At 44.7% G+C, this 25,451-nt stretch overlaps 4 protein-coding genes across 5 annotated transcripts; 2 read left to right on the top strand and 2 right to left on the bottom strand.

The window, feature by feature from the left end:
- Positions 1–532: 532 nt before the first annotated feature.
- On the top strand, positions 533–4,365 carry LOC100825240 (UDP-glucuronic acid decarboxylase 6). The gene is made up of 13 exons (XM_003558173.4): positions 533–727; positions 887–985; positions 1,083–1,169; positions 1,812–1,899; positions 2,362–2,453; positions 2,635–2,699; positions 2,788–2,876; positions 2,976–3,053; positions 3,163–3,256; positions 3,329–3,395; positions 3,495–3,558; positions 3,717–3,757; positions 3,871–4,365. Exons 2-13 carry the CDS (start codon positions 899–901, stop codon positions 4,060–4,062), a joined length of 1,044 nt encoding a protein of 347 aa, XP_003558221.1. The 5' UTR covers positions 533–727; positions 887–898; the 3' UTR covers positions 4,063–4,365.
- A 4,645-nt stretch (positions 4,366–9,010) lies between these two features.
- LOC100828658 (THO complex subunit 4A) lies at positions 9,011–12,694 on the bottom strand. Its single transcript, XM_003561726.4, has 6 exons — positions 12,345–12,694; positions 12,085–12,228; positions 11,388–11,456; positions 11,138–11,316; positions 9,965–10,594; positions 9,011–9,861 (listed from the first exon to the last, which is right to left on the bottom strand). The coding sequence occupies exons 1-5, from the start codon at positions 12,558–12,560 to the stop codon at positions 10,384–10,386; spliced, it is 819 nt and encodes a 272-aa protein (XP_003561774.2). The 5' UTR covers positions 12,561–12,694; the 3' UTR covers positions 9,011–9,861; positions 9,965–10,383.
- A 2,842-nt stretch (positions 12,695–15,536) lies between these two features.
- LOC100825543 (probable ADP-ribosylation factor GTPase-activating protein AGD6) lies at positions 15,537–18,566 on the bottom strand. The gene is made up of 3 exons (XM_003558174.4): positions 17,669–18,566; positions 16,984–17,073; positions 15,537–16,379 (listed from the first exon to the last, which is right to left on the bottom strand). The coding sequence occupies exons 1-3, from the start codon at positions 18,476–18,478 to the stop codon at positions 15,885–15,887; spliced, it is 1,395 nt and encodes a 464-aa protein (XP_003558222.1). The 5' UTR covers positions 18,479–18,566; the 3' UTR covers positions 15,537–15,884.
- A 541-nt stretch (positions 18,567–19,107) lies between these two features.
- On the top strand, positions 19,108–23,701 carry LOC100828353 (polyadenylate-binding protein 7). Of its 2 annotated transcripts, none has more exons than XM_010230491.2 (10): positions 19,108–19,506; positions 20,707–20,825; positions 20,917–21,110; positions 21,240–21,496; positions 21,590–21,696; positions 21,801–21,990; positions 22,075–22,361; positions 22,451–22,582; positions 22,929–23,108; positions 23,214–23,701. In XM_010230491.2, the coding sequence occupies exons 1-10, from the start codon at positions 19,212–19,214 to the stop codon at positions 23,424–23,426; spliced, it is 1,974 nt and encodes a 657-aa protein (XP_010228793.2). In that variant the 5' UTR covers positions 19,108–19,211; the 3' UTR covers positions 23,427–23,701. The 2 variants fall into 2 exon arrangements, with proteins under 2 accessions (XP_010228793.2, XP_024313191.1); XM_024457423.1 differs by having other exon boundaries at positions 19,109–19,506; positions 22,932–23,108.
- The last annotated feature ends 1,750 nt before the right edge of the window (positions 23,702–25,451 follow it).

The raw sequence follows: 25,451 nt of genomic DNA, 5'->3' as shown, positions 1-25,451 counted from the left end.
CGTCGGTCGGCCCGCGAGAGATCCATCGCCGCGCCTTCCTCTAAACTTTCCCCGCCAACTAAAGTCAAAATGGGCCCACCTGCCAGCGAAGCCAGCCCACCCGCAAGTCCTAAACAAGCAACGCCAGTAATGACAGTACTCGCCTACCTACTAATCACCGGTGGTAAACCAGGGATCACGAACATGCGAGCGAGGGGGTTCTACTGTCGGGTCGGGTCGGGCGTCGAGATCCGGGCGCGCTGAGGCGTCGCCATCGGTCGCACGCAACACCCGTTGGAATCTCGCGGGGGAGGGGAGGAATAGGGATTGAGGGTCTAGGACGCACCAGCACCTTTGCTTCCATCGGAAGCGCGATCGCTAAATCCCCCCACTGCGCGCGCTGCACGGAATAAGCATTGATTAATCAACCGGGTTTTTTCACGGTCCTTTGCGCAGTTTTCTTTAAGAAAAGGGGGGGAGTCGGGAGGAAGTTAATGGTGGAAATGTGGGAGGAGTAGCGTGGTGGTGGGATCTGATCTGACTAGCCCCCGGTTGGTAGCAGTCGGTGTGTGTCTTGTGTGTGTTGGCAGCGTGGGGGGAAGGGAAGGGAAGCGCTTATAAATACGGTTCAGATCTGGGAGGGGTTTCCTCGTCGTCTGCCCGGTCTAATCCGATTCAAACGCATCGCTTCCTCGTGTCCAAACTAAGCCCGAATCCTCCCAGCGGCCAGCGCCACCGCCGCCCCCTGGTGAGCATCCGATGCTTCCCTTCGTGATGAATCGCGATCGGGCGCGGAGATCCTTCGTTTCGTTTTCGCTTCATTTTTGTTTTGGGTTTGGTTTGGTTTGGGGATCAGTGCGCGCGCGTGCGTGGCTTCTGACGATTTTGGGTTTGGGTGTGGATCTAGGTGTTGGACGCGATGGCGCAGAAGGAGGCCAATGGCAACGGCGCCACCACACGCCCGCCGCCGACGCCCTCACCGCTCCGCTTCTCCAAGTTCTTCCAGGTATGCGGTGGGATCTGATCGCTGGATCTCGCCCAGCTCGATTGCTCTCTTCGTGATCTGGTTGGCGCTAATTCTGGGGCTTCCGGGGTTTGGGCAGGCCAACATGCGGATCCTGGTCACCGGCGGAGCTGGGTTCATCGGCTCGCACCTCGTCGACAAGCTCATGGAGAACGAGAAGAACGAGGTAATCACAAACCATTACCTGCTTGCTTGTTGCTGTTCCCCGCAAAATTGACCTGTCCTTGGTCAACCCCATTGTTAGAGCGAGTAGCTGGATCTGAGTGATACAGTCAGAGTCGGGAAGTGAGGGGGTCTAGATCTTGTGAAAGGGACGCTCTGAGTGGAACTGCTTTGTGTCAGATCTCAGGGTTCAAGGTTTTGCGTTAATTGTTGCATCGTGTGGGGCATTACTGTCTAGAGCTTAAGCTAGAAGCTAAGCTCGACTGTCCAGTCCTTGAGAGTTTCGAGATTGCGAGAGATCACAGAGATCCAGTAGCAATGCTTTAGAGAACTATCGTGGGTACTGCATTCCCGTATCCTGGGCTTAACTTGGATGTGTTTCAGAATGTGAGATCACTGAGATCTAGTGGCAATACTTCTGAGATTTTCCTGTGAGTACTTCATTCGGGTACGAGAGGAAATTTCTGAATTATGCAGAGTGCCATATTAGCAGTCGTTAGCCATCTCATTCACTGTTGTCTACCATTCTACACAATTCAGTTTCTAGATTTTGCAGAATTCAGTCATGTCACTGTGGATACATATTTTAGACCTTTTTAGCTTAGAAAATGTAGACCAATCTGATCGTGTGTTCTTTTTGGTTCAGGTCATTGTTGCTGATAACTTCTTCACTGGTTCAAAAGACAACCTGAAGAAGTGGATCGGTCACCCAAGATTTGAGCTCATCCGTCATGGTAGTAACACTATCTTTACCATCCAGCTCATTACCATGTTGCAACACTATCTTTCTATGGATATAGTTAGTTGAAGAACAGACATATTTTTTTCATAGAAAAAAAGACTTACTTGTTTATCTCTGATGATCCTTAAAAGTTAAAACTATAGATCCTTGCTGGCCAAGGACAATTAAAGTACCATAAGATTATTTGTTCGTAGTCAATGCGTGTACAAAAGGCATTTCCTGAATGCCTTTTTTATATGGCCATGCTTATGTGATATTTTCTATCGGTAACTTACTGTCTAAATAAAGAGGACGTCCGTGCATATTAATATTCTGAGGCTTAGTATTTTAGTCCAACTGTGAAACATGCCAGTGCCCTGTCCTGCAAATCACTTCCTTCAAGTGTTCAATTTTCAAAGCTATATTCTTCTGCATGTGTTTCGCTATAACTGTATTTATTTTTTGCTGATGTCAGATGTCACGGAACCACTGCTGTTGGAGGTTGATCAGATCTATCACCTTGCTTGCCCGGCTTCACCAATCTTCTACAAGCACAACCCTGTGAAGGTGTGCAGGCTCTGTTTTTTGTGATCATTCTAACCTCTGTTCAGTTCCACTGTTTAAATTATTGGTTTTGTCATCCCATTCCATTCTATCTATCTTGTGATTATCCATAGACATGAACTATCATTTCCTAATTGCTCTTGCTCTCTCCTTGTACTGAAATGGGTATAAATATCTTGTACAGACTATCAAGACAAATGTTATTGGAACCTTGAACATGCTTGGACTTGCAAAGAGAGTTGGTGCTAGGTCAGTGTTTAGCATGCAGATTTATTCTTCTGATATCATGAGAGAAAACAAAATATATATTAAATGGAAGTTTTATGTTCAAATGCAGAATTTTGTTGACTTCGACCTCTGAAGTTTATGGTGATCCTCTGGAGCACCCTCAGACCGAGGCCTACTGGGGCAATGTTAACCCAATTGGTATGCCTGTTTGTTCATCTGATAAATCTTTTATATTTGATGTTGCATTTTCTAAATCTATGCCTCACAGTTCTCTTATGTTTTTTGTTTCTGTATCAGGAGTTAGGAGCTGCTACGATGAGGGTAAGCGGGTAGCCGAGACACTGATGTTTGACTACCACAGGCAGCATGGCATTGGTAATATTTTGACATTTTCTTTAACTTCACTATTAGCCAATAACCCTTTTTTTCTGTTCCAGTCTTGATTATGCATTATCCTTAAAGTATTTGTCATCTACTTCTGCAGAGATCCGTATTGCCAGGATTTTCAACACCTATGGACCTAGGATGAACATTGATGATGGGCGTGTTGTTAGTAACTTCATTGCTCAGGCCATACGGTAATGCTTGTTAGATTTCCTTTTTTAAAAATCTGGTCTGGTTTTGGAGCTTATTTTGTCATAATTCTGCAGTGGTGAAGCCCTGACTGTCCAGAAGCCAGGAACACAGACTAGGAGCTTCTGCTATGTTGCTGATATGGTTTGTCCTCCATAATGATTTGTTATTATTGATTGATATCTGGACAAAACTCTGAAGTATGACTGGCATCACCTCACCAATTATACTATATCAATGCAGGTTAATGGTCTTATGAAGTTGATGAATGGAGACAACACTGGACCGATTAACATTGGAAACCCTGGTAAAACTCTTTATTTTTGCATTTGCTTTGTTCTTTGTCCAGACGCAAGCAACTTGATCTATGATCTATTATTTTATAGTTCTGTGCTTCTATTCCCCTGGTGATGAAATGGATTTTCTTCCCTTCTTCACTAATAGCAATTATTAACTCTGATGTAGGTGAATTTACCATGTTGGAACTTGCCGAGAATGTGAAGGAGGTAAGCTGGATATTCTACACTCAACTTTTTTGTTGTACACAGTAGCTTTTCGTTCAACTTCAGCGCATAAGAATTCTGGATGGTTTATTAACATGCCTGGTTTTTCTTCTCAGTTGATCAACCCAGAAGTAACAGTAACTATGACTGAGAACACTCCTGATGACCCTCGCCAGAGGAAGCCAGACATCACAAAGGCCAAGGAGGTTCTTGACTGGGAGCCCAAGGTCGTCCTGCGTGACGGCTTGGTGCTCATGGAAGATGATTTCCGGGAGCGCCTGGCAGTGCCCAAGAAGAGCAAGGCCTAAGTTTCGCCCCTTGGTATTTGGCGAACAATATCACCAGGAGCATACTCATACATGGGTGGGTTCACCATGATTCGTTGTTGCCGTGTTACGGAATTTGAGTTCCAATAAACCAATTACACCTTCTTCGATCACTTGAAAGATTGTATTATTAGAAACTTTATTCATACGGGGCTGGCTGTTTGTATTACTGCCGCTTTTGCGGAACCTGTGTTCCTTATGTTTGTAGCCTATGCACTTCCCTAAATTGATTATAGCAATGTTAATGCCATTTTGAGCTTGTTATTAAAATTCTTTTGCTGCTGAGAGTGTCAGTTTTTGCTGCCCATCTGTGGTGCTTTCCAAATTGAGACATTTTTTTAGTCTTTTTTAAAATTGCAACTGAGATATTTTGTATTGATTTGATGTATTTGCTGCCATACTAATGTCGTCGAATACCCCGACACTTCAGATCTTAGCGTAAGCTGTTTGTTGTCGGGTCGTCACATCACTTGCTAGCTTAGTGGGTAGCTGTGTTTTAACCTGTTCCACATTGGTCGACTGAATTGAATCAAACGGCTTGCCGAATCCGGTGCTAAGTTTGACCCCAGAAAGTGTTTGTACAAAAGAAGAAGCCGCTGCTGCTAGAGTACTGTTCGCCGTGGTCGATTGGTCTCTTCAACAGTTCTACGCCTGCAGGGCTTGTGTTTTGAATGACAAGGGATGCTGGAAATTAAACCGAGCGAAGCATCACGCCAGGATTTTCTGGTTGTTTTGCACGGGCGTTGATCCGGAGCTTTGGTCGTGTGATCTGACGGGCGAAAGGAGCGCAGCTGCTGCTACAATCTACAGCTGCCGTAGATCGTACTCTAAGGTAGTGTTTGGTCAAGGAGATGGAGTAGAATGTAATGGAATCTATAGCTATCTAAAAAATACGGACCGTTTTCTTCACCACACGGTTTCGTCGCCTGTCAAACTTCGCTCGACTCGCCCAACGCCCGTCTCACTGATCCCTGGCCCGACGCCCCTGTCTCACTGCAGAGCAGGCCGAAACCATACACATACACAACAGGCCCAGTAGGCCGAACTCATCGGCACACCGAGCAGGCCTAACTCGTACACAGTCGTAGCCCTTTCCTTGATCCGCTATTCCTTCGCCCGAAGTGTTTCTTCTCCTCGACTGCCACCGGAGAGCCAAGCGACGCCTAGGCTTCGCCGCCGCCGCCGCCGGCCAGAGCTGCGGTGACGCCTGGAGCTCCTCCGTTTCCCCGAGTACAGCAGCTAGCGTCAACCCGAAGCACGCACCGCATCCAGCCATCCGGGACGTGCGACTGGGCTGCGCCGGCAGCCTCCTTCATCTTGCCGCTGGCCGAATCTTCGGTGATGGCGTCTCAGGGCGAAATTTCCACCTGCAGTCGCCGTCCTCCCCGAGCACCCGCCGCATCCGGGATGAGCGCCGCTGACGCCTTGCGGGGGCAGATCAAGGCCGCTGATCAGGCATTCAGGCCTCCGATGAGCACATGCCAATGTAAGTAGAGTAGACTTGTAGGTTTGAAGAATAGGATATCTAGAATATTTATGGTCCAATCTCACGAGGCTCTTCTTATGATGTTGCATTTGTTGGGTGTGGGGACTAATTGTGGATTATTGGCAAAAAAAATATTTCTTGAGTTGACAATTTCTATGGCGCCGTCACATAGAGCTCATTGTAATATTAAGGATTGGGCTACTAATCGAATAAAATAATTGTATTTTACTTTCTGTTACCAATCACATCTTTCCATTGGGAGGATTGTGAAGATTAGCAAACAATGATTCTGAAATGTTGGAAGATATTTTGTTTTCTTTTTTAAATTTAGTATCGTGAGATTATTTTGTTCGTGAAAAGAAGTAGATTTCTTTTTCAAATTTGTATCACTCCGGGATCCAAGTCCGAGTTGACAGGCCTCATGGAAGACCCTCCGATCGCCTCGTCTCAGGACCCGTGGCACACAATTTGTGAAGCTATGAGGGCTCGAAAGAAAGAACTCAATGACAAATGCTATGTGATTTTCAGAAGGTATCGTCGTCTTTTGATAGAGTAGAGTATAGAGAAAAAAATCTTTAGAAGAAACCTTTTTAAAAATGATGTTTGTTGATTGTCAAAGAAAAACAAAATGAGAAATTTTTTATGCATGTCTTCGAGTGTATCATTTTATTTTGTTATCCCGTTGCAACGCACGGGCATTTGATTCCTCTAATAGTCCTAAATGTTACTCCCTCCGTCTCATATTAAGTATCGAAATATTACATGTATCTAGACGCTTTTTAGGCATAGATACATCCATATTTGGAAAAATTTGGGACACTTAATATGGGACGGAGGGAGTAGTTCATAAGGGTGTGTTTGGTTCAGGGGTTGGGGCCAACACGCGCGATGCCAACCGGCTCAAAACCATTTTTACAAGTGTTTGGCTGGGTGGTCTGGTTAGCCCCGACCGAAAAAGGCCCGAAACAGCAGTCCGCGTGAGCCGGCCAAATCGGTCGACTCATGCGGCTCACGGGGGTCGTGCGACCTTTTCTTCCTCCCGCGAGGGCTTCTCCCCTCCTTCTCCCTTCTCTGGCCGACGCCACCATCTCCTCCCCCTCCTCTGGCCTCTTGCTGGCGCTCGGAATGGGCCGTCGCCGCCCTTCTCCCTCCTCTGGCAGGCGCCGCCGCCGCTCCCCGTCCTTTCCGAAGCCGCGTTCCCCGCCGCCGTCGCCTGCGAGCCCCGCCGTCGACGACGAGGAGCCCGTGAAGCTCCTCGCCGGCCCTCACCCTCCTCTGGTGGAGGTCCTGGTACTGCTCGCCGGCCCTTTCTTTGGCCGCCTCCGGTGCGGGCCCCTCCGACAGGGCGTTGGTCTCCTCCATGGCAGAGGCGAGGAGAAGAATCATAACAGGTTTTTCCTTGTTAAAACAAGGAAGTAAAACGCAAATCAATTCGTAAAGTGTCAGATAATAACTTCGATGCTTCAATTTGAGGAAAAACCACCGGAAGTGCGAGAATCAAAGGGGAGAGCAAGCGCCAGTGGTGGAGGTTAGCCTAATGGACTCTATGTTCTAGAGGAGGAAGACGAGCCACTCGGTTCGACCGAGACAACCAAACGTGAACCTTGTTTCGGCCCACTCAGACAGACAAACACCCTGAGTGGTCGGCCCCCACCAGAAAAAAGTGGTTAGCCCCAACCTACTCAGCGTGGCCGCCCAACCAAACACACCCTAAGTTTTCTTCTTTTTTCTGCCTCTTTGGTCTTTGTTGCCCTTTAGGTTGTACCTACAATTAGTTTGTATTTAGAACTACTAGAATTTTATGTAAATTTGATGTGGCATAACAGTATGCATGGTGATATTGATCATAACTTAATGTTGCTCCTTTTTCTAATTTTTATTTCAGGAAGGACTATGTTTGTTGTTATTATTATTTTCAATTTTTTTGTTTTCTTATAATTTTCTTGGTATTCCTATATTCAGCCTCAGTTCAAGTCTCAGTTCAGACATGAGCTCCAAGGCTCAAACCATTATATGCTCTAAGCCGTGCTCATGTCACCCACGAATAGATAAACTAGTCATTCATGAAAGTAGCGCACATGCAAGGCTACAGCTAATAAAGCCACGTGGTTTGGATTGATTTGGTTTAAGAGGGATGATAAATGGTTTAGGTCGGACTGGTGGTGGGAGGTTCCGAACAATGGATTGGTCAAGTTATGGTCTGAATTTCAGATTACCAGGCCTAATTGGTCTGGTTATGGTGTGAGTTATGGTGTGAATTTCAGATTACCGGACCTAAATATGTCTGACCATCTCATTCTTAAAAAAAAAAAAATCATATGGTTCCAAGTGAAAGTTTGGTTAGTATATAATATAAAAAGGTAGAACCGTTCCATTCCATTCTATTGCGTCCGCTCTGCAACGGAACACTACCTAACTTTGGTAACATGACTCACGTTCCTGGAGATAGGAATTTCACAGGAAAGGAATTCTGCAGGAAATTTTCGTATGCCATTTGGATTGTGGGAATGGTGCTTGGAATTCCTATAGGAGTGCTTCCTTTCCTTCATGTTTTGGAGGATTCAAAACATTTGCTCAAACCTCATGTTTTCATTTCCTTTGAGAACTCCAATGCAACATGTGTCTTTATCTTTCCTCTTCTCTTATGGAAAAAACTTCCGTAAAATTCCTATGAAGCATTCAAACAGCTTAGGGTACAATTCCTGGGTTTCAGATTTCCGTAGGAATCCACGGAACATGACATCCAAATCCAATTCCTGAAATTTTCCTATTCCTATGTTTTCATATCCTGGGGGCCTAACATGCTGAATAAAACAAAACAAATAAACGATCCAACCCTTTTCGAAGCAAAGCACCACGTGTACATGTCCTAGAAAGTACGGAGTACTATAGCAGGACGCGTCAGCGTCGGTGCTGCCTAACGCCACCATCATAGGCGCCATGATGAAGTGTTGAAGACAAAACATGATTTCTCAAACCAATAGCAGTATCTTATCATGGCTGAACCGACCTGGACTACAAGTAGTATAAATACCAAACTTTAATATCTTTACTTAGGACAAAACCTAAAATTACACAAACATGACAAACAGGGGGGGCCCAGACCTATTCCTATTTTTTCAATAACCAAAAATACCAAAATCAACGTCTGGAAGGGTCGTGTTATATTACTGGGCATGTCAAATGTTTAACCTTCTGAGATGCTAATATAAAATAGGGCATACAGAGTCCCGTATCGAGAGTACACACACGATCTGCATAGAAAAACAAGCATTTCCAGAAGCATTGCAAATCAAAACGACCGCACGCTCAGCGTGCCACAATTTCATGATTCAATTCGTCTCCCTGCACAACTCAAACATATGATACGGAGTAACACAATTATCCACCGATAATTACAGAAATACTAAAAGGGAAGTAAAAAAGGCAAAAACAAATTTCATCAACCATTAAAACCAAGACGGCATGCAAGTTTTTATGATAGTTCCAAACCTCAACAACAAACACCAGAACAGATCCAACAACTAAAACTATGTACCATCTACCCCATTGTATTGAGAATAATTACTTGGGAGTGAAACTATGGAACTTCGGTAGTTAACTTCATGCCTTCACAATGAATGGTTGCTACCAATTACTATTGATGCTGACTTGTTCAGATATGTTGCTATGTCAGCAGACTCAAGTCACCAAGTAGTGTCCCAACACCAAGGATGACTTCCACTAGTTCAAATAGGTCACTAAAAGCTTCAGATCCATTTGGTAAACACAGCTTAGCATGCCCTTCAGTTTGTGATAACTGAATTGTACTGCACAGTTGAAATATGTTGCCGAAGAACCCCCAACATGAACCTTCCAAGCACAGTTGAAATGACTGAATAGATCAGCCAACTTCCAAATTTGGAATCCAAATGTGAGACGATGCATAGTTGAATTTTCAACAGGAAGGCCAACCCATATGCTAACAACATAGACAGCTACTACTACAGAGAATAAGTAGAAGAGTGGCAACCTACGTATCGGCATACTGACAAACACATCTTAATGTAACAGATTGTGAAGCAGGATTTGCACCTTGATGCTTCTTCAAGCAGCGAATGCAACTAGCTAATCCACAAATAACCATATCAGGCAACTTGCGTACCACCTGAAGATGGAAGATGATGCAAAGGAAGGAATCGACTTTTAAAAGAACAAGATCCCTCCAGCTGGCATGTGAATCAGTAATGTGCCAGAGAAGATTGCTCGGTCCAAATCAACAATGGCAAAATAAATCAACAAAAAGTAGTAACCACCTGCATTAAGAGAAAAATATATCATTGTTAACCCGATGAAACAAACAGCATCCATTTGAATAAATGTAGATAACCAACTGAAATATAAGTAGGCAATGCATACCTCTTACTAAAGATGGCTGAAGCTTAAACCCTAGAACAGAACAGATCCAATGCGTGACCATCGCCCGGAAAAAATATACAACTTGGTCGCCATGGCACATCTGAATATCAGCCTTATGATACAAGGATGGTAACATCTTCAATTACTTTCACACGTTGAGCAACTCAGATGGTCCTTAGTCCTTCGCTCCAGAGATAAAGGCACAGAAACAAGGTAACCAAGTAATTTCATAACAGTGTTTCACCAGCACTCACTTAACCCTAGTTCTATGTAGACACATAAAACCCATACAATTCAGCAAGCCAAGAGCCTGACAAGCAAAATGTTTTGTTGTCCCTTGAACATAGTAGCACAAATAGCAGGAACAAACGGACCCTCCAAATTTCATGTTGAAATATCAACATTGCGAAGATATCTAGTTAGGTCTGCATTGCATCAGCATGGTATTTCTCCAACTCAGCATCAAGTTCTTCAGCAGACCTTGGCTTACTACGCTCTTTCCCACGACGACCGCCAGAACCGCTGCTTCCACCACCGCCAACTCCACCGCTGCCGCCACCACGTCGACCCCTCCCACCCCTTATGCGGGGTCTATTCTGCTGCAAACCAGCTGAGGCAACCCAGGGTGCGCTGTAACAATTGAAGAGAAGGTAAGATGGGGAAATAAGAATGAAACACACAGCTAACAAAGAGAACTAAGATAAGAAATCTGGCTAAAAACGAGATGAATCAATAAATGAAATGTTGAGCAACAGTATGTACATCATATTATTAGTCAAAACAATACAAAGGAATTTTTGAACTTCAAATTCCCTTCTGCTAACACCCCTACAAAGTAAGAACATACTAATTGTGACGCAGTTGCAAAATGGAAAATACCGAAAAGCAAGAACACCTATATGATGTCACTTAAAATATGAGTCATCGTGTTTGCCTTGTGCCCTTGTAAAACTATTGGTAAAAAAATTCTGGGTATGTTGCAATGGAAAGCATACTAGTGTGCTTCAGCAATACATAATTATCAATTGTAGTGAGTAATTGTAGCATCAGCATCCCAAACATTTAAAATTAGATAACACCACAAAGTTGTGCACAATCTTAGAGAACATACAAATTAAGATATTCAATTAGCAATGGACTAGGTTCACAAATAAGGGTGCTAATTGAACATACTTCTGAGCAGCAGTCCTAGGATAGCTTCCATTATTGGCTGGAAGTGCAGCTGCAGCTGTAGGAGTGTTGGTCCCAAGAATCTCTATTTTCATAGGCTTGCCATCAAGTTGCACATTGTTATATTTCTTCATTGCTGCAACAGCATCACCACGCCTTGCAAATATAACTTCAGCTGTTCCCTGCAAGAAAAGTAATGTCAGCCATAGCATACAACAAACACATGCAACAAAGCATAAGAATAGATCTATACCTTAGACCTCCCACTTCGGTCATAGTGAATCGAGCATCTCTTCAGATCACCCAGCTCGGAGAAAAGCTCCTGTACCATTACACACAAAATACCTCAGAAAATGTTTTGCTTAATCATTGTAAAAACCATCATGTGATGCCGCCATCATTTGACTACATTTTTCAAAATAACATGAGTTGTTGCTACACAGAGTCCAGTTTCCTATACTGACAGAATGCAGGAAGGGCAGTCTTTAGCAGATCACATGTACATGGGCACTGAATGAATTGAGCACCCAAAATTAGATGTAATTAAATACTTCAATATAGGGAGCGACTTTGTAAGCTCATGAAGCACAAAGTACAGTACCGGGTTCGTGAAAAAGTTTAAATCATTAAATGTAACAGAACAATCTAAGGCAGTGAAAATTAGAAGAAGACACGGAGATATAGACCTCAGCTCTAAAATTACATTTGCATCCCACAGAACGAAACCAATCACTTTCCACAAACAAGCTAACGAAATCAACTCAGTTTCATCGGAGAGGTAGAGGCTAGCACCACTGCCAAATCACAAATATCTACAGATATTTACTAGCGATTGTTGCAGATCTAGAAAACAGATCTGTCGGTCACATATGCAGCCAACCTTTTGTGATTCTCTACGACCAATTACTTAGAAGCGACAATTGTACATATCGATCCGGTCATGAATATACCTTGACATCCTCGGTGGAGACGCCGAACTCCAAATTGGTGATGAAGAGCTTGGTCCCGGTCTCAATAGCCGAGACCCTCCCGCTACCGCCCCGTCCTGCTGGTACATCCGAGTACATGTCGTGCTGCCACGCCGATTCAGGAGCCTGGATCGCGTCACACACCAGTGAGAAAACCACCACACCATCCTCCGGCCTCGGCGAAAACGGAAGCCCATCCTTCGCCGACGAAGCAAACCCTAGTCCGTGCGATTCGTTCGTACCTTCGGCGGCTGGTAAGGAGCCGCCCTGTTCCCCGACCTCTTGAAGGCGCGCCTATTCGGACCGACGCCTCCGGCGCCGCTAGCGGCCCCGCCGCTGCCGCCAGCGGCAGATCCACGGCGACCCTCGCGGCGGCGACCGCCCCCACCGGACGACGGGTTGCTCTTCTTGTTGTTCTTGATGATGTCGTCCAGGGTCATGTCGAGGGTCTCCGCCATGGCTGCTGGGGCGGGTAGATCTGGCGGGTGGAGCTCGGCGAGGAGGTCGCGATTGATTCTAGGGTTGCGAAGTCGTGGGGGAGGGGTTGGGGAATTTTGGGAGATTTTTTCTGCGGGGGGCGGACGCGATAAAATATAGGCTGCGGGCTGCGGGGCGTTGCGGGACGCGTAGGGTGAACGCGTGGTCGTGGTGGCTGGTGGTGAGGCGGGCGCGTACGAGTCACGAGCCACGCGGGCGCGCGCGATTGGGGCTCGTTCTTTGGTGGCTCGGTCGGGTTCGATGTCGGGCCGGAAACAATTTGATGGGCCGTTCTGTTATTTCCAGATCTGGCTCGAAAGGTCTTAAATCTTTCAGCTAATTCCGTTATGCCAATCTAGTTTAGGAACTAAAACTATCCAATTCGGTATCTGTCTCTTTCGTTCTTGCTTTCTCCGGGTTGTACCATGCACTTTGGCCGGCTTTGGCACCGGCTCTCGTATGACGTGGACCAAGCCACCAAGGATGACCATATTTTGAGTATGAAGTTACATACTGTGAAGCTTCAAACTTGTCGCTGTTTTAGTTTTTTACTCAGGACTTGCAACCCTAGATGAAATCTCGGTTAATCTTTTTTAATCTTCTGCAGAGCGTCATGTGGAAAGAGGAACATCACAAGGGCATTGAAATTTGCATCTTTTCTTTTGTCTGAATGTAGTCATGGGAGATCGTGTGATTGGTTGATGATTTCTACACAAAACGCAAGACCGCCAGTAGGTTAATCACGGTTCTTTTGCGGGTTCGGTGTGCTGTACACGGCTACCTTGACAAATGCCTAGATTGAACTAGAGATTTCCGTGGCCGTGTTCTTACTTAACGACCTCGCGGTGGATAGACATATAGAGTTTGCTGCAACGAGAGCCGCGCTGAATAGACGACGACGCACATGCGACGGGAAAGGTTAAGTGGTGTCGTAAATCATGGACAATTCAATAGAAAATTCATATTAGAAATCAAAAGAAAAATATTTATTAGTAAGACAAGTGTCTAAGCTACGCCCGTTGCCAGTTTTAATTAGTACTCCTGACACTCTTGGTGGAGTAGCATGGCACCGTAAAAACGCTCGAAAATGATATCCCATATCCGTTGGAAACCCACTGAAATTAACTTTGCCTGATCAAAGTTTTAGTAAAAAAAACTATATGTTTGTTTTTCATATATATACTGTGAAACTATAGTTTTTGGTTACCAAATTAAAAGTCTTGAGTTTTTTTATGTTTGATTTGCACTATCATGGCGTCATTAGGCGTCATATTCCTCCTTGGGAGTGTTGATGAGGGGGTTTTGCACTTCCAGGCTTGATGTTTCGAGGTTTTTTTTTTCAAAACTTAGATTTGCAGATGCCTGTTCGGGACCACGGGTCCCGATGTTGTTTTCATCCTTTGAGAGGATCATTAAATGTGTTTGAGTGCTAGAGGGTTCTCCTTTCACGTGATCTGTCTATTTAAGATATAATTAATTGTTTTGATTGAAAAAATTCAAATTTTCACGGATAAAAGTTTTCACCCGATAAGTCATCTTGTTATTTTTAGTTATCAATCATCATGCATGGTACTTACATTTTTAAAGAAGTACATAACATGTGTATGTAAAATAGAGGTGGGGGTAGGCAACACAGATCCTCTGAGTACTGTCCGTGTGGTAGCACTTTGTTCCCATACCCGGCGATCTTACTTTGTAGCACTAAAAATATACACCGTGTCTTGTATGCTCCAAGCGAATGAAACAAATCCTGGGTACAATATTTCCAAATAGAAATACTCCGTCCATCCCATATTAAGAACTGAAATATTACATGTATCTATATAGATGCATTTTAAATATAGATACATTTATATTTGGGCAAATTTGAGCCGCTTAATATACGATGGATGAAGTAGTTACTCTTATAGACAATATTTTATGCGTGATTAAGAGGCTGTTTGCTTTGCGTCCGACGGCCGCCCTGACAAAATTGACGTGCCAATGCTCCCGCAGGCCAGCATTTGCTTCGGCACTGGCAAATTGGCACGCCCGTGGTTCTTTGCTGAAAATCCGCCCGCGTCAGTTGTGGTTTGCGCCCACGCACGGACGAAATCCTGGCCGCAGAATCGTTCGCCCACGATTTGACGAGCCAACAAGGGCAGAAAGCAAACAGACCTTAAGTAACAGGGAGATATATCCTCCGTATGCTAAAAAAAAGGGTTTTAAGCTAATGTTCCAGATGGACCACGTGGTGAAATTTTCGATACAAGTTGGCATGCATGTGCTCCAACCAAGAGCCTCCAATAATTGGCACTCGCTGTACGCCCGTACGCTCCCTCTCTCTGTACATGAGGTTTCTGCCATTCTTTTCCTAAAAAAAAAGTGGTTTCTGCCGTTCTGATGCATACGATTATCAATTAGATCGCTTAAGGGCTTTATACAGAACATGTGGCAAGTTTGACTCCCCAACTTGACTAGCTATACAAGATTATTACTGTGCGGACTATTCACTGCGCCGGTATAGCAGCTCAGGGTGAAGTCATACGAGCCCTAAATACCAGAGAGATACCTTGAAAGAGACATTACATCGTATAAGTTTTTAGCAAGTTTTTATAGCGTTTACTTTATGATATACAGAAAGAAGTACGAGGGACAACAACCAACACGGCAACACATGACTATATTTTGCACAAATCTTTAACATGTACTTGTACTCAAATCCGCAAGGCTTGTGTGAGATCATATTTTCTGAGGAACTTGTTGGTACAGACTCACTTTGTCGCAAAATATGGCTGGGATCCGCCATATTTGCACAAATGTAAGTTGACGTCTGCTACCGTAGCACCTTCCAAAAGTGGACTCACAGCAGCTCCTCTGGCTGGAATCAACTAACAAAAGAAAGGCAAATCATGGCGCAACAAAAGGCCAGGAAAGCAGCCAGCCAATAGGAAAGCAAGTTGGTGGATCGGCGCCAATAAAAAGCAAATCACATATATAATACAGCTGAAATGATAGTGCATACGCCACCCAACTTGCCAGGCTAGCAACTACGCCAAATCAGTACAAGGAATAAAGAATTTGCGAAGTGTGTGTAGATTACAATTTCAATTCGACACATTTCTTAGTTGGGATGGGAGTTTAAAACGAGCCCTGACCATAGTAATATGCCACTAGACATAGCACCTGGCAGTTGTGGACAACTTAAAAAAAACCAAACTCTTTTACTCGAACATTTCGGTATCCTGAATAATAACCACATGACGCTCACATTTTCTGGCATATAACAACTCTGCAAGTACATGGCTCTCACAAAGAGACCAACATCAGCGGAAGCCACCGTCGGTCCAATATGACCCAGCGGAGGTTCCATTTTGATTGCTCCCCTTGGTGGTGGCGGTGTGGTTGCTGTAACTAGGGCTATCAAAACTGTCATCTTTCGCGTCGTCCCATCCAGCCCATGAGTCGCTGCTCTGGCTTGGTTTCACAGGCTCATCCTTCTTGCCTTGGTCATCCCAATCATCCCAAGAATTGGAATTGTGATTCTTCGACGATCCATCTTGGGGAGAATTCCAGCTGTTGCCGTTGGCCTCATGCTCAGACCTACAATAAGGCTCATTGTTGTTTTGCTCCCCCCGTTGCCAATCATCTCCCCAGCCGCCGCCCACTCCCCCTTCCTTAGCATACTCCTCGACCTTTTGTGTGGCCAATGCCATCACTCCTTTCATAATCCCCCAAGTTCTGCTTCCAATCTCCACAGTTTTATTGGAAACAACATTCACAGTTTCATTCACCTTCTGATCATAGCCCCCTTCCCTCATCTGCATTCCAGACAAGCACCATTCTTAGAAATAAATAGTGACACACACAAAGATAAAACACACTGACAAATAATCTGAAACTTGGCATGCTCTAGTGCAGTCTTACCTAGTAATATTGTTTCGCAATGAGAAGTGGATTATGACAAGATATGTTCAAGCAAATTCTAGAGATGAAAGCTAGTGTGCCGTGTGAACTATAAGTACTCCCTCCAGCCGGAATTACTTGTCACAGATTTAGTACAAAGAGTGACAAGTAATTCCGGCCGGAGGGAGTAACAAAAAAAAGGTATCGGACCAAACTACTGGCAGAAGAATATGGCTTCAAAGCAGTACTAGGAAAATATAGGAAGAGAATAATATGCTTGAGCTCAGACTGCTCCAAAGAGAGAAGACCGTACAGAGCTATCGAACTTTAAATCTTCCTCGGACGACGCCTGACCTCAAGTAACAAATTCAGTGCAATGCATTATTATTACAAAAAAGATTTAACCATGACACTAGGTGAGCATGGTGAACCTCAAAGAACAATTCATGTTTCATGAACAATTAGACTAGGGAAATTCAGTTTTTGCATATTATGTATCAGGCAAAGCATTCAAGGTACCTTTGATTGGAGCTCTTGTGTGCCAACTTGAACAACGCTGGCAGCAGACTGGGCAGCAGATGCTGCAACCATAGAAAGACGTCCAAATCCCTGAAGGTAAAATGGTAAAGAAATTATACTCATGACACCAAAATTAAAATTAAAACATGGTTCAATGCTGAAACAATTGCATCTAACTAGACGTGCACATGACCCAGATATGTTATCTCAAGCTTGGCACAGAACACACAGATATAACATGGAGTACTGCTGGTTTTCTACATGAGAAATTGTGATGATTAGGACCATCAGGTTTCAAAAGGTGATCTTCGGACAGTCAAACATATGACAGTATGTATAGTTTAGTGAAGACCATGGTACAAAGGTCGCGAAACGCAATCGATGACACAAAACAACCAAGTATAAGATGGGTGTCTGAGCCCTCTAATTGGAACATAACGCAATGTATAATTAATAGTGGTTACAATATGGCTATTCATAACCTACAGTAGTTCATCGTTTGTAGATCTAGAGAAAACAACTCAATGACATGACAATTTTCTGTTTTGAAATCTATGATATCGTTGCTTATGAACGACATCCTTCTAACAATATTATTACTATGGGGGAAATGTGTTTAAAACCTGTCAAATGCAACAAATTCTGGTAAGCATAACATAAGACTATGATATGTGTTTCTTTTTACCTGTGAAACGACCTGCATGACATCGCCCTGGGCAGCACTGTTGTTCCTATTCGCCGGCGGCGCCGGGCTGGACCCAAATCCGACATACTTCCCGCCCTGCGAGGGAGGGATCCCCTGAGGCTTCGCCTCGTTCTCCGCCATCCTCCTGGCGAAAAAATTCTCCTTGCTAGCCGCCGATGCCTCCAGCTCCTGCTTCGTGTACATGTCCTGAGTCGACTTGGACCTCGTGGGCTGCCTCCCCGAGTCCCCTCCAGCACCAGCAAACGACCCAGCCGACTGGTTCCTCCTCATATCAGGCCGGAAATCGTCGTCCCAGTCGTCCCATCCACCGCCGCCTGCGCCACCTCCCCCTCCGCTTCCCCCTCCGCCGGCGGGCAAGGGCGGCTTCCTCGCGGGGGCAGGACCGCCAGATCCAGGCGTCTCCTTAACGACGGGCGGGTCGTTCCACGGGCGGCCCTCGGCAAGGGCTACGATGCGGTCGCGGTAGGCGGCAGCGGCGTTGGAGTTGTACTTGGGGACGTGGGGCGTCTCCTTGGACACGCCCCGCGCGGCGAGGAAGGCGTTGAGGCGATCGTTGCCCCCGGCCTCCATCTTGCGGAGCTGCACCTCGGTCCACGAGTCCATGGTGACGGAGCGGACGAAGCTGATGTGCACGCCGAGGCCCCGGTGCTTCCCCGAGCATTCGAGGCACATGAACACCCCGTAGGAGACGCTCGCCCACTGCGGGTTCCTCTGCGCGCAGTCGACGCACGTCTTGTTGCCGTTCTGCCCCTGCAGCTCCCTCAGTCGCCTCGCCGCCGTGGACGCCATCGCCCGGATCGGATCTCGCGCCGCGGCGGATCCGGGGATTGGGGGGGGGGGGGGGCGTAAGGTTGGTGGCCGGGGGAGGAAGGGGAAAAAGAGGAGGAGGAGGAAGGGTCGGGAGCCGTCGCCGACACGAGAGACGGGGGAGAGGTCAAATACCGGGCGGTGGACGCTCCTGCCCCTGCGTGCGCCGGAGCGGTGGCGATGGTATCCTCGTAATTTCACCAAGTTAACCAAGGGCAAGGCGGGGACGCTGCTCGGCTGCTGTTAGGCGTGGCCGAACTGAAACAAGGACGGCCACCTTGTGACGCCGACAGCTCGGGCCCAGCGCGCAGAGGGACACGGCCCGACGAGCGAGGAGTAACGTAACGCCGAGGTGGGAAAGGAGTTCGGGTTGGGTTTCCGTTCAGCTTCAGTTGTGGGAAGATAGTATAATGCGAGAGAGGCGGGTGGCCATCGCGTCGCGTATCGGTCACACCGTTGTTTGTGGGGAGGCAGAGGCCCACGCGGTCAGACCCCATGCGGTTTCCGGCTACTGCGCGCGCCGCAACGCACGCGCAGCCGTCGCTCCAGTCTCGCCCGTCCCCGCGAACGCAATAGATCGAGGCGTCTCTTCGCCCCGGCCCCCTTCCCTTTGGTTTCCCGCATTGCCAATCTCTCTCTCTCTCTCGTAGGACGTAGAGGCCCACAGCCCTAGCGCCCCTCTCTCCTCGGAACCTAACGCGCCGATCGGTAATATATGGCGGCGGCGCCGGAGTCGGAGGTGGCGGCCGCGGAGGAGATGATGGCCGGCCGGGATCAGGAGCCGGCGCCCGTGCCCGCGAGCGAGGAGGCGCCGCCGGCTGCCGCGGCGGGGACCAATGCCACGGTGCCCGCGCTTTACGTGGGCGATCTGCACGAGGACGCGCAGGAGGAGCACCTCTTCGACGCCTTCAGCAAGGTCGGCGCCGTCACGTCCGTGCGCGTCTGCCGTGATACCGCCACAAGCAGCTCCCTCCGATACGGCTACGTCAACTACTTCTCGCAAGCAGACGGTACGCACGCACTCGCTATCCCGATCGATCTCGTTTTTTTTTTCATACGGCACTGCGTGCTATAGCTTCCTTTGATTTGCGTGTTTTTTTTTTCCGATCTCGGCTAGATGACGGATTGATAGATTGGTTATTCGTAAATCCGGAGCGACGTGTTTTATTCTGCATAAGGAGGAAATAATCATATGTTTTGATGACGATCTCAAATTATGTTTTGTTGGATTGATCAAAGTATGCCTATTTAATCATGCGAAAACACATGCATGGCGCTGGTACAGACTATGTGTGTCATTGCCATTGCGTTTCCTTGTGTTACTAGGGCGGTTGCTGCATGCTGCTACCACACTTGATGTGATAGAAATTAATAGCTTGGGCATGTTCAACATGCAATTTGTGCACCCACATAATGACCATGCAGTTGCTTGGTTAATTTTGAGTCTGAGCACATTGATTTTTACCATGTATGAATTGAGAGAGAGAGATATATATGTACTCCCTCCGATCCTAAATTGTTGTCGAAATATTACATGTATCTATACGCTTTTTAAGAATAGATACATTCATATTTGAGCAAATTTGAGTCAAGAATTTAGGATTAGAGGGAGTATTAAACACGAATGTTGTATATTTTAATGACAGCTTGGTTGAATCTCCTTTTCTCCATGTAGCTTGATGTTTTTAAGAGTTGTCGTTCTAGGAAGATGTATGGAGCTCCTTTATACTGTAATGTGGAACATAAGATATGTAACCAAACATGAATTGTATTTTTGTTGATATGAGTTGCAAAAATAATTATTTAGGAAACATGGTCTGCATGTCATATATTTTGCTGCTTAGAACTATTTATTTTGAAATTGCGTAATCCCCCTTTCCTGTTCCCTTTTTAATGCCGTTTTATAGGAGTGTGATTAATTTGACTATTAATATCTTGTCAGGTCTCTTCCTCAATCTGCCCCAAATATTATTGCATACTATTGCCTATTTAATTTTTTTATGTATCGATGCATATTTATTTTTTATATATGCATCCCTGCAGTGTTCAACCAAGTTCAGTAAAACACCTTGTCTACTTTCCTATGCTTCATCCTCTCTTTCTTTCTTTTTTTTATTGATTTTTTTTCAACTTATGCCCCTACACGATACCTAATTTTTGTTTACGAGGCGCTACTGATTACATTCTTGACTTGTTTTAACATTTTACAGCCATGACTGCTTTAGAGAAGATGAACCATAGCCTTATTTTGGACAAGCCAATTAGAGTAATGTGGTCTAATCGAGATCCTGATGCCCGGAGAAGTGGTGTCGGAAATGTGTTTGTTAAGGTAAAAAGTAGCAATATCTCCACTTCATGTTACTATTTGCGACTGTGCATTGACATATGTAAGTACTAACCAATACACTGTTCATTCACAGAATCTTAATGATCATATTGACAATGTGATTCTTCAAGAATTGTTCTCCAAGTTTGGAGACATCTTATCTTGTAAGGTTGCTAGAAATGATGATGGGACAAGTAGAGGCTACGGATTTGTTCAGTTTGCAGCACAAGAATCTGCAGACATTGCAATAGAGAATCTTAATAACTCTCACTTTGAGGGCAGGCAACTGTAAGTCAATGTCTCCTTGATACAACAAGAATTATTTTTCTATCGATTTTGTCTTACTCTTAATTTAGAGGTTGTCTACATTGTTCCTTACACAGTTTAATTTGACAATTAATCATCAATCTTGTGCAGGCATGTTGCTCATTTCATTAAGAAAAGCGAACGATCTGCCAATAATGATGACAAGTACACAAACTTGTACATGAAGAATCTAGACGATGACATGACAGAGGAGCTTATTAAGCTGAAGTTCTCTCAGTTTGGTCCATTAATTAGTGTGAAGATAATGAAGAGAGATGATGGGACATCAAAGGGTTTTGGGTTTGTTAGTTTCAAAAGCCCAGATAGTGCCAAGAAAGCAAAAGAGGCCATGAATGGGATCCCTCTTGGTAAGCATATTGACGACATGCATTTAATTTAACAAATACTCCATAACTCTTACTGGTATATGCCCTTGTATTTAATAGTGTCAATCTTATCAGGATCTAAAAGTTTGTATGTGGCAAGGGCCCAAAAGAAGGCCGAAAGGAAGCAGTATTTGCAGCTCTTGCATGAGGAGAAGAGAAATGAAATACTCACTAAGAGCAATGCAAGTTTCACTTTTCTATCTTTTGTACATTCTCTATGTTCCATCCTCTATATTCGCGTATATGTGACATCTTCCATTTACAAATGTGTATTTATGTTTGACAGGGTTCGAATGTCTATATAAAAAATATTAGTGATAGAGTTGATGATGAAACCCTTCGCGAACGTTTTGATGAATTTGGTAACATCACATCAGTAAAGATTATGCGTGATGATAAGGGTATTAGCAAAGGATTTGGATTTGTATGTTACAACACACCGGATGAAGCAAAGTGTGCTGTAAGCAGCATGCGCGGTAATTTTCTTCTTATTTTCCACCAGCTCATTAACATTTATACCACTGTGCTAAAAATGTGTTATTTCGTTTGGAATAAAGCAGGTGTTATGTTTTATGACAAACCATTATATGTTGCTATTGCTCAAAGGAAAGAGGACAGAAAAGCGAGGCTGGAGCAACGTTTTGCTGAACTTGCTACGATGGTAGGAGCTGCAAGCCCTGTAATTCCCACTGGTTATCCTCATGTGTACTTTGCCCATCCTAGTACGCACTTCCCTCAAGGTCCTTCAAGACAAGGATTTATGTATCCACCCATGGGGCTCGGCCAAGAATGGAGGCAGAATGTGTTCCCTTCACCGCATAACATCCAACAAATTCATGCACCACTTGTATGTCCTTTGCCTTTATGTGCTCAAGTTTAAATTTTATTTTACTTTCAATCGCAAATGTGGTAAGATCATTCGTAATTTCTGCACAGATGCCAAATACCCCAAGGCAATACAGAAACAACAGGGGACGGATGACTGGGAACATGATGACTTTTCCCCACACAGTTAATTATGTGTCACATGCACAGACAGCTAAAGATTTCATGTCCATGTCTCGGCAGGTATGATTTATCACTTCATTTTGTTGATGTTCAGTGTGTTGCACTTTTTTGAGAAAACAGGTGTTGTACATTTAGTCTCATATTTAAATTACGTTTAATAATCTTATTAGTATGTTATTATATGGCTTATTCTACCGCACCTTGTTCCTTTAGTAAGTACCTGCACTAATTATATCGCCAATTCGATCACAGATATGCATATATTGCCATGCAAAAAATGCTCGCTGATTTACTGATGTTGTGTGATAGGCTACTAATTACCACTAATGAACTTGGATATTTGATATTTGTATCAGTATGCATAACTCCGTTGTTCTAGGGAGTTTACTTGCTACCTTGTATGCAGCAGTTCGGTCATGCAAAGTACATCCCAGCTGATGTTATGACCAGTGGCCTGGCCATCCATCACAGTGACCCTGTTTCATCAGTGAATGATCCTTTCACTAGCTTGCTGGCTGCTGCTCCACCTGACCAACAAAGGAATATGCTCGGGAATAGACTATACCCATTGGTCGAGAGATATCATGTAATTCTTCATCTGGTGTACCCCTTATTTGATACTGCCTTCCTTTTAAAACTAACCAACGGATCTAATTCTGTGTACTAACCGAGTATGCCTTGTCTGTTGCAGCCTGAACTTGCCAGTAAAATCACTGGAATGTTACTGGACCTAGATAGTTCTGATGTGGTTTTACTCATTTGTTCGCCGGACATGTTGTCTGCTAAAATTAACGAGTGTGCCCAGCTGCTCCAAGGGCAGCAAGCGGCGAAAACTAAGCCTGAGGATCAAGAGGCCCTGCACCCCGGCTTCCTTCTTGACTCTGCTGGTGTAAACGCCAACTGACGCTTCACAACCAAGCCAAGAGCGTTCCATTTTTCTGTTCAGGGATATGCTAATTAGATAGCTGCTCTTCCTTGTTAGTTCGTGGAGTCTTACTGGTTGGTCTTATGAAGTAACATACATGTTATAGAATAATAAGTAGGATTTAGCTAGAACCTTGCGAGTTTTTTCCCTGTCTTTTGAGATTTTATTATGAGTAAACTTATAGAATAAACGAGCTGTGGTGGCTTTAATATGTTACTCTTTCTCTGACGCTATGAAAATTACAGCATTCCTGACTTTTCTGGTATTGCCTATGTTTATGATTGATCTGGTGAGCTTGTCTATTTGGAAGCTAGCTTACTTATTTTGTGTGATATTAATTAGAGAAAAGTACTTTCGTCTCTTAACTTGTCGGAAAGTTCGCTTTTCGTCCTTTTTTTCGTCCCTCAATTTTCAAAACCGAAAACTTTTAGTCCCTCAGTCCATCCAAAGTGGTTTTTCTAGCCACGTGTCTTATTTTTACGTAGTTTTTTCACTTATTTTTTTTCCAATGATGGAGGAGGAGTACAACCAGTGCCTGGACGAAATCCATAACACGACGATGGCCAATTTCAACAGCCTCGGCGGTCACGGGATTAAGTGCAAACCGGACACATGGCTAGACAAACCGTTTCGGATAGCTTTAAGGACAAAGTGTTCGGTTTTGAAAGTTGATGGATGAAAAAAATACGAATTGATTTTGAGGGACGAGAAATGAACTTTCCGACAAGTTGAGAGACGAAAAAAATACTTTTCTCTAATTAATTGAAAGTTAGACCGGCTCACAAATTGAAAGGTGAACTGGTTCCATGCACTTCTCATACCATAATATATCTCAGAAACATTGAAGTTGTAGATACTCCCTCCGCCCGGGTTTATAAGGCCCATCAGAATTTTAGGCTGAACTTTGACTAAAAATTACATCGGTAATATGAGGTTCTTTTGGCACAAAAGATATCATTGGATTCGTATTGAAAAACTCTTTCTAATGATATAACTTTTGTATACATATATCAAATATTATTCGTATTACTGTTGGTCAAAGCTTGACACGAAATTCAATAGAGACCTTATAAATCCGGACGGAGGTAGCATCATATGAATGCCAAGCCGTTAAAAAACTCGGCATTTGTTGTTGCAGATTCAGACCGAGATGTGTTCTTCCCTCGCTATCTCTATACACTATACTAGACAAGTTGATGTTCCTGACAATGAATACAGTAGAGGATTATATCCTAGGTCACGTGTGTACGTGTGGCGGGATGAGGATTTTTTTTGCTACTTTAGCCTCCTGCGAAACACAAATCGGCAGAAATAGCGCCTTAAGAAACGAGTGCCAAAGGTAGCCAGACGGAAAGGCCAAAAAGCACCACGTGTGACTAATTGCTAACTGAAATGGCGGAACAAACTTCACTCAAGCCATATGGCGAGATGTGGTAAAGTGTTTTTAACCGGCGCCGGCTGAGCTTGGGCGGTCAAGCGCAGACAATGTGGCCGAAACCGAGCATGTACTGCTAGCTAACCTTGCCAGCTAGTACTACTCCCAGATAACCAAAACCAAAGCCAGCGAGGACTGCTAGCTAACCTAGCCCTGCGCGTATAGCTAATCAAAACCAATGGCCGTAATTGTACTTACAACACCATTCCGCCTTTTGGGTCGACGGAATGTTCGTTTCTGCCTTTTCAGATGTCGGTACGTGATTTCCGCCCATTTAGTTGGCGGATAGTCTTTCCGCCAGAATTTTGACATTAGTTTCGAGAGGAGGCCATTTCTGCCAAATGCGTTTCGCAGGGGTCTAAAAGAACAAAAATAATAATCCGGAATGAGTGTCTGACGTGTGAGAAAGCCATTGCCCGGCTGCCCGATATGACGATGCACGTGTACCATAATGAAGACAACAAAGTTTGTTTCGTACACCTGATGATAAACAACAGTAGATATATTTAAGAAAATCTGAACGGTATAGTTAGGTGAGATATCCTAATTATATAACGGTAGATACAGTT

The sequence above is a fragment of the Brachypodium distachyon genome, chromosome 1 (genome assembly GCF_000005505.3).
Source record: "Brachypodium distachyon strain Bd21 chromosome 1, Brachypodium_distachyon_v3.0, whole genome shotgun sequence".
Lineage (NCBI taxonomy): Eukaryota > Viridiplantae > Streptophyta > Magnoliopsida > Poales > Poaceae > Brachypodium > Brachypodium distachyon.
This window is presented reverse-complemented; position numbering and strand designations above follow the sequence as displayed.

What these genes read in the sequence shown, in the direction of transcription:
- LOC100825543 (XM_003558174.4), bottom strand. Translation starts at nt 18,478, where the DNA reads ATGGCGTCCACGGCGGCGAGGCGACTGAGGGAGCTGCAGGGGCAGAAC. An exon ending in TCATGCAGGTCGTTTCACAG is followed by an intron (nt 17,074 to 17,668) that starts GTAAAAAGAAAC and finishes TTTTACCTTCAG; the next exon opens with GGATTTGGACGTCTTTCTAT. An exon ending in CACAAGAGCTCCAATCAAAG is followed by an intron (nt 16,380 to 16,983) that starts GTACCTTGAATG and finishes TCTGGAATGCAG; the next exon opens with ATGAGGGAAGGGGGCTATGA.
- LOC100828353 (XM_010230491.2), top strand. Translation starts at nt 19,212, where the DNA reads ATGGCGGCGGCGCCGGAGTCGGAGGTGGCGGCCGCGGAGGAGATGATG. An exon ending in AAATACTCACTAAGAGCAAT is followed by an intron (nt 21,697 to 21,800) that starts GCAAGTTTCACT and finishes TATGTTTGACAG; the next exon opens with GGTTCGAATGTCTATATAAA. An exon ending in AACAAATTCATGCACCACTT is followed by an intron (nt 22,362 to 22,450) that starts GTATGTCCTTTG and finishes ATTTCTGCACAG; the next exon opens with ATGCCAAATACCCCAAGGCA.
- LOC100828658 (XM_003561726.4), bottom strand. Translation starts at nt 12,560, where the DNA reads ATGGCGGAGACCCTCGACATGACCCTGGACGACATCATCAAGAACAAC. An exon ending in CTCCTTACCAGCCGCCGAAG is followed by an intron (nt 12,229 to 12,344) that starts GTACGAACGAAT and finishes GACGCGATCCAG; the next exon opens with GCTCCTGAATCGGCGTGGCA. An exon ending in TCTCCACCGAGGATGTCAAG is followed by an intron (nt 11,457 to 12,084) that starts GTATATTCATGA and finishes GTAATGGTACAG; the next exon opens with GAGCTTTTCTCCGAGCTGGG.
- LOC100825240 (XM_003558173.4), top strand. Translation starts at nt 899, where the DNA reads ATGGCGCAGAAGGAGGCCAATGGCAACGGCGCCACCACACGCCCGCCG. An exon ending in TGGAGAACGAGAAGAACGAG is followed by an intron (nt 1,170 to 1,811) that starts GTAATCACAAAC and finishes TTTTTGGTTCAG; the next exon opens with GTCATTGTTGCTGATAACTT. An exon ending in TCTGCTATGTTGCTGATATG is followed by an intron (nt 3,396 to 3,494) that starts GTTTGTCCTCCA and finishes ATATCAATGCAG; the next exon opens with GTTAATGGTCTTATGAAGTT.